This window comes from Chiloscyllium punctatum, chromosome 32, assembly GCF_047496795.1.
Source record: "Chiloscyllium punctatum isolate Juve2018m chromosome 32, sChiPun1.3, whole genome shotgun sequence".
NCBI lineage: Eukaryota > Metazoa > Chordata > Chondrichthyes > Orectolobiformes > Hemiscylliidae > Chiloscyllium > Chiloscyllium punctatum.
The window spans coordinates 71305996-71318189 of record NC_092770.1 but is presented as its reverse complement, the minus strand read 5'-3'; the positions used below and the strand labels follow the sequence as shown (position 1 = coordinate 71318189).

At 41.5% G+C, this 12194-nt stretch overlaps 1 protein-coding gene across 3 annotated transcripts in view; it reads right to left on the bottom strand.

The window, feature by feature from the left end:
• Nucleotides 1-3967: 3967 nt before the first annotated feature.
• pot1 (protection of telomeres 1 homolog) overlaps nucleotides 3968-12194 on the bottom strand; it is a 331735-nt gene continuing 323508 nt past the window's right edge. For all 3 annotated transcript variants that reach the window (XM_072552655.1, XM_072552656.1, XM_072552657.1), the window contains exons 19-20: nucleotides 10172-10277; nucleotides 3968-5536 (exon numbers count right to left, since the gene is read on the bottom strand). In XM_072552655.1, the coding sequence (XP_072408756.1) occupies nucleotides 5421-5536; nucleotides 10172-10277 (222 nt within the window). In that variant the 3' untranslated portion in view covers nucleotides 3968-5420. The remainder of the gene's footprint in view (nucleotides 5537-10171; nucleotides 10278-12194) is intronic.

Here is a 12194-nt window from a genome sequence, read left to right as displayed (position 1 = left end):
GAGTGATCATGGATTAGAGACTCACCACATAAACACAGTGGTTACAACAGCAGGGCAGAGGTGAGAACACTGCGGTGAGCAACTTACCTCCTCACTCCTTATGCCTTGTAGATAGTAGACAGGCTTTAAGTCAGGAGTGTGATGGAATACTCCCCACCTGTCTGGATGAGTGCAGCTCGAAACTATCTGGGACAAAGTAGCCCCCTTGACTGGCACCGCATCCACCATCGATGTTCAGTAGCAGCAGTGTGTACTATCCCCAAGATGCACTGCAGAAATTCACCAAAGATCCTCGGACAGCAATTTTCAAACTCACGATCACTTCCATCTAGAAGGAGAAGGGCAGCAGATATTTGGGAATACCATAAACTTCAAGTTCCCTTCCAATCCATTCACTATCCTGACTTGGAAACATATTGCCGTTCCTTCATTATCACTGGGTCCAAATCCTGGAATTCCCTCCCTAATGGTATTGTGGGGTTAACCCACAGCAGGTGGACTGCAGCAATTCAAGAGACAGCTCACCACCACCTTCCCAGGGGCAGCAAGGGAGGGGCAATCAATGCGACGTCCACATCCCACAAAATGATTTAAAAAAAATATTGAAACTATCAACCGATTAAAGAGTTGGATACTTTCTGTACTCTTCAATGCTTAATTATACAGTATAGTGATTATGTTACGATTAAGTAGTTCAATCCTACTAAAACAGCTGAAAAATTTTAATTCAATTCATTGAATAAATCTAGAGTAAAAAGCTGGTTGCAGTAATGATGACATGAAACAACTAGGTTTTTCTCAAATCCCATGAGGTCCAATAGTGACCTTTAGTGAAGGAAATGTGAAGTCTTTACGTGCTACTCCAGAACCATAGCATAGTGGTTGTTTCTTAACTGCCTTCGAAATGGCCTACCACTTCCTTTCAAGAATGTAGTTCACCCCTGTACCTTTACAAAGGCAATTAGGGATGGGCTTATCATCTGGATGTCTACATCCTTTCAATGTGCAGTGTTCAACACATCATCACAGATGTTGGATTAGATTCCCTACAGTATGGAAACAGGCTATTCAGCCAAGTCCACAACAACCCTTCAAAGAGTATCCCACCCAGACCCATTCCCCTCCCCTATATTGACCCCTGACTAATGCACCTAACACTATGGACAATTTAGCATGGCTAATTCACCTAACCTGCACATCTTTGGACTGTGGGAGGAAACCAGAGCACCCAGAGAAAACCCACAAAGACACAGGAAGAATGTGCAAACTCCCCCCAGACAATCGCTCGAGACTGGAATTGAACCCGGGCCCTGGCACTGTGAGGCAGCAGTGCTACCTGAGGTGGTATAGATGCAACTGGACACTATGCTAACATCAGCAAGTATCTAAATTACTGTGATGGAGGGAAGACCATTGATGAAAATAGCTAGAGGTAGCACAATGCTCTCTTTCTGGTAGGATATTTTGTTGGTTCAATTGGATGTTTACAAATCTAGTATACTACTCAAGTATTCAAGTACTCTGGTCAATATTATTTTCTGTAAAATAACAAAACATACTTATCGATCCGTACAGGGTAATGGTGATGCCGCCCCTGAATTACAGTGTGCAGGTTTGGTCTCCTTACTTAAGGAAGGTCATTATTGCCTTTAGGTAGCACAACCAATGATCCACTAAACTGATTGTTGGGATGAAGAGAATGATTTATGAAGAAAGTTTGAGGATACTAGGCGTACAGTCCCTAGGGTTTAGGAAAATGAGACATGATTCAATTGTAATTTATAAAATTCCTAAGTGTCTTGGCAGGGTAAAAGCTGAGAAAATGCTTTCCTTGACTGTGAATCTAGAAGTTGGGGTCACAGCGATAGAATAAAGAGTCTGCCATTGTTTCTGAATGCCAGTGGTCTGCTCTGCAATATCTCTGGTGGTAACATGGCTCTGACTGTAGGTGCATTGTACACACATGGTTCGGTGGAGGTGGTTTCCTTTGCAAAGTTAAAAGAATCATACATATATAGAAAGGGAATTATAATTTAAGAACAGATTTGTTAGCAAGTGACCAGAATGGTTTCAATAGCATGACATTAGCCACTCTATCTGGCAATGCGCAGAGACTGCAGTGATAAATATCAATTGACTACATTGTAATCCTTGCTCATCAACATCATCACTTTACTTGACAGCTTGTCCATAATCTTTTTGTGGATTGAAACTTTGCCTCATTTTGGTGGGCATAACATACAGAATTAAGTGGGCCTGTAGTTAACGTGATGAAATCAGAATATTTCAGCCATTCTAGCTTCAGTTTTATTTTCTCTGTTATTGCAATGCTCCAGACAAAAAAAAAATCCTCGTTCTATTTATAGAAACTGTCAATAACCTAAAATAGTTTCCTTTTACCATGCTGTGAATGGGCTTGCTCACAAATAAAAATGACCATTTATCAGAACAGGCATCAACTTTCGAACCATGGTAGCACTGTTATCTTTTGATTCTTCAGGTCAAGGGTTCAAACTCAACTCGAGAGAATTACATCAGTTAAAACTGTATGAGAGCTGCATTGTCAAAGGTGCTATGTTTTGGATGAAATATTAAACCAAGCTCCTATCTGGCTTTCCAGTGAAGTCCTGCGAAATGATTCAAAGAGTAAAGCAGTTCCCCTAATGTCATTGCCAGTATATAACTGCTGTATCCCCTGACGACTAACAGTGCATACACTTCAAAGATAATTATGCTCCATTCCCATTCTCCCTTGTTTTTATGACACTTGCTCTGTCTATATACACGACCATTTATTCTCTCTTTACAGTTGTTGACAGGCTTCTTTGGTATTTGAGTCACACGAATACTGCCTCAGTTTTTGTTTTACTTGTTGTCGTCCCCCACTCTTTTGTGTTTATGTACAACTTGTGCACATTCTTGTACAAATGGCTCACCTTTTTATGAGATCGAGGATATGCAGAAAGGTGGGGAACAATCTGCACCAGGTTGGATGTTAGAAACAGTGAAACTATGAGGGATTAGCTACAGTATTTGCTGTAGCAGTTCACAGAACATGTGGGACTAAGGCGTATGATGACTGGGAGAAGTAACAGGAATATGAATGAGAATAGGTTGCGGTCTGCTGCAGCCAGCACTGACAGCAATAGTGACTGATGGCCTAGGAGAATTTTGGAGTCTGGAAAATAATGATTGCATCGAGATTGGTATGCAAAAAGGCTCAGGAGGAGGCTGGTCTAGTAGAATCCATGGAATCAAGTCAAGGGCAAATAGTACACGGTAACTACTGTAAGCCAAAAATAATGGAAATCTGAATTTGATCCGGATTTAAATCTGAAAATGTTCACATTTTAATCACTAATATTTCCAAAGCATGAATCATAGCTTTAGACAAAAAAGGCTAGATTGACAAAACATCCTTAACACACAATAATATACCATAACCCAACTCAATATGTATTAGTCTAACACTATAACACTAAGCACAGCTCAAGAGAAGGGATGCTAACATGCCTAGAGTATGTGAAACTGTGACAAAACACAAGAATGCTAGCTGGGAGAAGCAACAGGAATATGAATGAGAATAGGTTGTAGTACAACCCTTTGCTGCAGTTACTAAATTTTTTTTACTGTGTTGACAAATGTATTCTCAAAAACTCAAAGATTTACTTGTAATAATTCCATGGTTATAAATACTGTGAATGAAATATTTCCCTATTTGACTCCACTGAAAGAGATTGCTGAAATGTGCTCTCCCTTTAAATTGAGCTATGAGCAAGATCAAAATAAAAACAAGCCATTGATTCACAGAATCTCAGAACTATTATAGTACAGAAGGAGGCTATTCCACACATCATGTCTGCATCAGCTCCCAAGAGAAAAGATTTGAGCATGTGTAGAGTATTTCCAGTCAAAGCCTTAAACCACTTAAACATGACAATAGGAACCAATCAAATAGATCAATTAATCATTTTCAAATGCACTTTTATGTAGCAAAAAGGGAACAAGTGGCGATCTTTATAAAGTCTAACACAACAGACACCTTTAAGTGACCACGTAGTACAAAACATTGAACTTGCTGAAAAGAAAGATATGTTGCTAAAATGTTTTATCTTGCACTCAACAGGACAAACGCAAGAATGCCAGATGTTAACTGATCAGACCAATTCATAATAAAGGAGAGAAGTATCCTAACTGGTTGGCAGGTTAAATCTCATTGGCCAAAGTATAGCCATGGAAAAAGTAGTGATGGCCCCACATGCTTCTGGGTAATTTAAAAGCAAAATGCACAAGGCTTGAACCTGTTCCTCTTCAATTGCTAAAAAATGCAGTCCCTACATTTGAATGATTTTTGATTCTAGCAACTATATGAACTGAACTGATTATCTTAAACTGATTGTTTGTACAATCTATTTTGCACTCGGAATTATTTAGCAAGTGATGTCTAATTACAGAATAGCGTCTAAAAGTAAAAGTCTGGTCGAGTACTCTGCTTATTAAGACTTATGAGTCAATTGTGAACTAACAGCTACACCAACAATTAATGAAGCTCATAACATGGCCAATTTAGAGCTTTTTAAAATAAGAGGCACACATTCACCCACAGGGAGCGTTCTCTGAAAACCAAAGGAAATTTTTGTTCAAACTTTGAACAATTGTTAAATTTCCTTGGGAGTATGGGGAGCTTCTTTCCTTTTCACTATGGCAAGGCCTTGACCAATTTACAATCCTCTTGCCACTGATCAACAACCCTTTCTCCTGTAATATCAACTGCAACCATTTGAAATTTGACATTCTTGCATTTGACCTGATAAGTGCAAGATGACAAGATTCATCCTTCTTTTTCAGCAACACCTGTAAGTGATATGTACAAAAGAAAACAGTATTGATATTAATACAAGGAGAAATCTCAAAAGCATTTCATGAGGAAAAAATCCTGAATTTGATTAAAAGTCAAATGAGTAACATTAGTACGAACAAAGTGTTCACTCACCTAAGCAGTATTGCAAGTACTGTAGCCAAAGGCTTACTGCATATGTAATTGAGTTTTATTATAAAGCAGTAGCCTTCATTATATTTTTCACATCAAGAATTCTATAAGCAAGTACACTTTCAAATACAATTAGGAGTGGCTTATTTGTATTTATTAAGGTAACAAAATCTGCCACAAGGACCCACAAACTAAAGAGATAGTAAAAAGCCAGAGTATTCTATTCTGTTTCCTACCAAGTATGAACTTTTTGTTGTTAATTCCTTAACCTTGTTATACATTTACTTGAATTGATTATTTGTACTTGAACTTCTACAGTTGTGTTTTTTTCTCTTTAAGAAAACAATGCATATTGATTCATTAAAATAAAGAAATGTGACGAGATGATTCATTCGCTGCAAACTCGAGCTAATGTTGTACAAATCAAATGTTAAATGTCCTCGGTTTCTGCTACAACAGTATCAAATATTTGGTAGCATGTCTTCTGCTCAGAGCCGTCACCAGCATAATAGGACTTGACACAGCATTCTAACCATGGGCCATTGTCTGTGGATAACAAAGAAGGTACAGAATTATCAAAATAGATTTGGTAGATTTTTCTTATCAATGTGTGAGATAGACACAATCCGATTACCTGCCGACCAACTGAAAAGTAGCAGTGTGCTTTTTTCCTAATTCTGGCCTTTAATTTCTAGAAGTACTGCTTCATGTTCAGGGAAAAGGGAGGAAGACTGCTGGGGATTTGGGGCAGACAAGTGCAGAAATGAAAGGAAAGAGAAGAGAGAGAGAGAGGAAAGGGAGCCAGTGGAGTGGAAAAGGTGGGGAAAGTCAGGGAGAGGGGATGGAGGGAGTGGGGGAGGAGGGAGGAAGTGGGAAATAAGGAGGGAAAGAGAGGGGGAGGGAGTGGGGGAGGACGGAGGGAGGGAGTGGGGGATAAGGAGGGAAGGAGAGGGGGAGCTGACAAATATAACATTCTGAAATGTAACATTCTGGCCATTATTTAATTGAATTACTCCGTTAGTGCCAGGCACTGCAATGTCACACAAATTAATATTACTAGCAGGAACTGGTAGGCTTAGACATTCAATGTTGATGTTCTGCCAAAACAAAAAACTTGTGCTACATGAAACAAAGCAGTTTATGCATTCAAGGTGACAGACAGTGGTAATATTTACATGCTATTGCAGGCTAACAACACTGCTGCCTTGAGTCCAATTACAATGTTTATTCCTGTCTATAATTACACCAACAAGTGAGCCACAATTGCAAACCGTTTATTGATCTTCTTAACGAAAGCAGGGATGCAAAATTCTTACTAGAGAATAGGATTGAGGAATTAAATTGAAGTTGCACTGAAAAAGCCTTCCAAATCATACCTATATAAAACAATGTAGCAAGTCAATGTGCACAGTAGTTGGTAATCTGATGATTAATAGTCATATAGCAGATTGGAAATGGTCTCCCAAGAGTGCCTGTGCAATTAGCCCTGAACTATACTGTGACTGTGTTTCTGCAAATCCACACCTGAGTGTTAAAAACTCTGCTGTGAGTGATGACAGCAAGATGTGTGACAAGGTGGATTGTAACCATTTCCCAGAACATCCCCATGACAGCGGGAATCATTTAATGAGTAAAGTAATTCCATCTTCCAGGCAAGTAAAGTTGGATTGGGATACATCAGCAAGCTGTTTACACTTCTAGGGGAGACCAGAATTAGGCTCTCTAAATTTAAGATAGGCAGTAATAAATTTAACAGAGAATTCAACAGAAGTGCATCCAATTTTGAGGGGTCTCCTAAAGGTGGATGGGAAGGTTTTACTGCCTTTGGGTCAAGGGATCTATAACTGGGCTGAAAATGTGTTGCTGGAAAAGCGCAGCAGGTCAGGCAGCATCCAAGGAACAGGAGAATCGACGTTTCGGGCATAAACCCTTCTGAAGGGCTCATGCCCAAAACGTCGATTCGCCTGTTCCTTGGATGCTGCCTGACCTGCTGCGCTTTTCCAGTAACACATTTTCAGCTCTGATCTCCAGCCTCTGCAGTCCTCACTTTCTCCTCGAGGATCTATAACTGGGGCAAGCATTCAGGTATAAGAGTAGCAGCTATACAGGGAAAAGGTTTTCACACTTGGAGTGTGGAGGTGATCTGGAACTCACTGAATGGATAGCACAAGCACATACTGTCATAACATCTAAAGAAAAATGCTTGGATATGCACTTGAAGTGCTAAACCAACAGGACTGTGGACTAAGAGCTAGAAAGTGGGATGAGGCTGGACAGCTACTTTTCGGACTATGATAAGCTAAGTGGCCTCCATCTATGCTAGGAGAAAGTGAGGACTGCAGATGCTGGAAAGTCAGTGTAGGAAAGTGTGGCGCTGGAAAAGCACAACAGGTTAGGCAGCTGTGCTTTTCCAGCGCCACACTTTTCCACTCCATCTATCCAGGGAAGTGGTTGGAATGAGGAACCCACTGTTAGGAGGAAATGGGTGAGGTGATGAGCTGAGAGGAATTAAGGGCAGACTAGATAACACATGGGACAGAAAGGAATAGGATATATTGATTGGATTCGATAGAGAGAGTTGGGAGCAAGTTGTGTGAGGCATAAATTCCAGTATGGTCTTGTTAGGTTGAATAGTCTGCTTCTCTTTACGACTTTATACTACATCCACAGCTGATCTCTCATTTCCCTTATTGGCTGCCCTTTCTAAAGCCAGTGACTCCTCTCGTTTCAGAGGCTGCGGTTTGAGAGGTAGCCAGCTGCCCTTTAGAAATGTGTCTGTAACCTGCATGTGATCTTTCAATGGGAGCGCATCAGCCATTTGATTGCAGGAGTTCATGTAACACTCAGACAATGGAGTTTGGCCCATTTCATAGAATCACTGAACCCCTACAATACAGGAAGAGTCTGAACTGACCCCCCGAAGAGCAACCCACCCCATTCCTGTGACCCCACTTTTATCAATAACCTATCTAAGCTACACATCTCTGGACACTATGGGCATTTTAACATGGCCCTAATCTGCACATCTTTGGAGTTAGAAGGAAGCCAAAGCAGACATGGGAGAATGTGCAAATTCCACACAGAATGTCAGGTGAGACCCTAGCGCTGTGAGGCAGCAGTACTAACCACTGAGCCAGCTGTATGCCTTCATTCTCATTAACTGGAGAATGGAGACTGGTTATTGCCATTGAGCAGAGACTGAACCTTCCTGCATTCTAATGCAACCTGCGTTGCTTGATTGTAAATCATTTTATCCCTTTCCTCACCTCCAGGCTTTGGCATGTGACCCTATCTGACCTAGGCGTGACGGTAATCTAGTCTCAGACATTTGCCAGTTGAGATGAGGGTTAGTGCAACACACTGTTCCATCCTGCTTTTTCCTGCCTATTCTCCCTCTGAGCTGCCTCTCAGCCATGTGTGGTTCAAGCAGTCCAGGCTGAGGGTTCCATATAGTGGAGCCAATTATACAGCTTTCAACTGATAGATACTGCTCATCAAAAAAAAGGAAGCTGGCTGTTGCCATGACATCCAGTACCTGCTGACCAGCTGGTAAACTGCATGACTCAGTGCAGAGGGCAGCCGAGTATGATTATTAAAGACAGGCTTTCAACTGAAACAAAATGGATATATTCCTGCTCCTCCAGATCTTTACTGACACTTTTCTGATTACTGAGTTCAACAGTGGCGTATTTCCCTTGAAATCTTCAGGCTGTAGAACTTTCTAATCTGCTCACTCTTCCGCACAATGCATCTTATATCTGCTTTTCTTCATTCTGATGCCATTTCTCTTGGAAGGAGTGCTTCAGACCTTGCTACTTTCTCTCCTCAGCAGGCACTTTTTATCTATCCCTCACCTGTACTGACCATCAGAGAATCTGACCATGACTATCCTTGTAACCAGTGTGAAACAGTGTAAAAACAATGACTTCAGATGCTGAAAACCAAATACTGGATTAGTGGTGCTGGAAGAGCACAGCAGTTCAGGCAGCATCCAACGAGCAGCGAAATCGACGTTTCGGGCAAAAGCCCTTCATCAGGATTCCTGATGAAGGGCTTTTGCCCGAAACGTCGATTTCGCTGCTCGTTGGATGCTGCCTGAACTGCTGTGCTCTTCCAGCACCACTAATCCAGTGTGAAACAGTACCCGGTTACAATGGACGTACACAGATAGCAGTCACAAGGGTTTTTAACATCATGTTTAAACAGTGATTAAAGTTGTCATATTTCTTGCCAGACACTTGCTCTGTATAACATCGTCTGGCTCGATGAATTGTGGAGCACAGCAGGTTTGAAGTGTCATCTTATCTAAGCAGGGGTGATGAGATGGGCTAATCCCTTTCCAGATAAGCTGTGAACTGTCCAAAATGGTGCTGCACTGCAACTTGCCTGTGATATCTCATGCAGTTATTTTTGTAATTATCGCATACAGATCACAGAATGAATGCTTCGTAGTTCAAAACTCCTCAAATGTTGAGCTGTTGGTCCTTGTGGGCAGCACAGCATGTATTCAACACGTTATGAATTTTTCAAGTCACTTAACAAGAGTGATACCAATGAACACACTGAAAGTAGGAGCTGTCAGGGCAGATGCGATTGGAGGTAGGGTTTAGGCAGCAGCTTAAACGAGGGGTAGAGGGGTCTGGGGACAACATTCCAGAGCTTGTGGTCAATCTGAACATGGCTGGTAGTACTGGATTGCTTTAAGCTTGGATGTGAATGCAGGCAGCATTGGAGGATGACAGATATTTGTACAGCTCAATGGCACCACAGAGAACAGGAGGAGAGGCGCTACAGGAGGGTTTGCAAACAAAGTTGAGAATTTTAAAATTAAGGCACTTGAATTATGGCCAACGTCAGTCAATAATCACAGGGGTGGCGGGTGTACAAGACCAGAAACAGTATGTTTTTGAAAACTGTCAAGGGAGATGTGTACAGACATGACACTTCTAGTTGATGTTAAAGCCCCCTTCGGATTGTTAATGATTCTATCTGGTAATGAATCGCCAGGAAGCATCAAAGTAATTTCTAACACTTCAAATGAGACAGTGCTGAAACACTATTCCTTCTTTGAAGTGAGGAGCATCTGCAACAAAAACAAAAGAAAATCAGAACAAAATAAAAATGTCCAGAATTCCCCGGTGTACAGATAACACCAAATACAAGTACTCTCCAGTGTCTTACCTGGAGTTGTCCTTGATGGACACAATGTGTCCATTATTCTTGTTAGCTTCCCCTGAAGCACATCGTCGATCATAATATCAGCTGCAGAAATCCCAAAGAATCTTTCCTGAAGGGAAGAAGAACCAGCTTTAATTGGACTCCAGTTACCTGCTGAGTCTTCGGTTTAATTATCCACAAATTAAATTTAGAAATAAACTACACAACAGCTATTTCAGTGCTAATCTCCACTGGCTCTTAACTGCCCAGATCCTATAATAGCATAAATACACACTAATGTTTAAAGCTGTCACGTATCATTACTGACTGACTCTCAGGCTGTAGCAGAATATTGGAATAGCAAACAAACAAATAGCAAGTTTCAAACTGTTGTTTGAATTTCCTGATACATTGTCTTTTTCTCTAACAAGGAAGTATATTCTTTTTCCAATAAAAAAATCAACTTCCTTTAATGAATCTGAGGAAATCAGCTAAACTAATGACATTTTGCAGAGAGTACTATCCACACCTGTTTTGCTCCTGGATTAAGAGTGATCAAGATGGCAGAGTGAGGCTGATGACACCTAACTCTCCCTCACTATAATCTAATACAGGCAGAAGCCATGCTCTTCATCTTTCTATTATCAGTCTTCAAACATTTGATGTTACAAGTCCAGTAGCAACAGCAATGTTGAAGCAAATGGGAAGTCACAGGGAGTTGGATCTGTGAACCTGTCCACTGAACAGAGAATACCTGCAGTGTAGGAACAGGTCATTTGGCCCAACAAGTCCACACCAACCCTCCGAAGAGTATTCCTCCAAGACCCATCCGCTTAACCCTACATATCCCATGACTAATGCACCGTGGGCAGCACAGTGGCACAGTGGTTAGCACTGCTGCCTCACAGCGCCAGAGACCCAGGTTCAATTCCCGCCTCAGGCGACTGACTGTGTGGAGTTTGCACATTCTCCCCATGTCTGCGTGGGTTTCCTCCGGGTTCTCTGGTTTCCTCCCACAGTCCAAAAATGTGTAGGTTAGGTGAATTGGTCATGCTAAATTGTAATGTTAGGTGAAGGGGTAAATGTAGGGGAATGGGTCTGGGTGGGTTGCGCTTCGGCGGGTCGGTGTGGACTTGTTGGGTCGAAGGGCCTGTTTCCACACTGTAAGTAATCTAATCTAAACCTACACATCCCTGAACACTATGGGCAATTTAGCATGGCCAATTCACCTAACCTGCGCATCTTTGGTCTTTGGGAGGAAACTGGAGCACCCAGAGAATGTGCAAACTCCACACAGACAGTTGCCCGAGGCTGGAATCGAACCGGGTCCCTGGCACTGTGAGATAGCAGTGCTAACCACTGAGCCACCATGCTGCCCTTAAAGTCCATATGTCACCACTGGAAAGAGAATTAGAAGTTGGCTGCTCCTGGAGTAAGTGAACAAAACCCTTTCACGACCACATTGCTTGCTCCCATTGAGGAAGTGGCTAGAAAACATCCCCCAACATTGTCTGCTCCATCACTAATGTGACCTTAAGTCAGTCTCAAAAAGGCAGTAAAAGTGACACCTGTATCTAAATTGACAGGTCAGTCAATTGCATGAACTTGAGTGCTGATTTTGCAGTTGTTTTATTTTACAGAGGGAGAGATTCACCTCAGTCAAAGAACCAAAGCAATACTCCAAACGATTCAGAAAGTTGAATATCCTTACACTGTTAGCATCTCATTATCCAAATACCAGTCTTCCTTCATACAAACAAACCTGAAACACAGACGTGTTCATTCTAAGTCGTTGGTTACTAATGTCGCTAAAGTCCCCTTTACTCTGACAAGGAATAATCCTTGCCCAACTTGTTCGGTTACCTTATCAGAGTTGCCCCTCTACCTCCTTCTCCCCAAAGCCTTCCTGGAATGTCTTTATTAAATGTGCCACTGATTTATACAGGCTCTTACAGAAATCCTGCTGACACCAGCGTCCAGGATGGATAAGCTTCATTTGACACAAAGTTGACATCTGCTTTTGCTTTTAGTATGGAAATTTCACTTA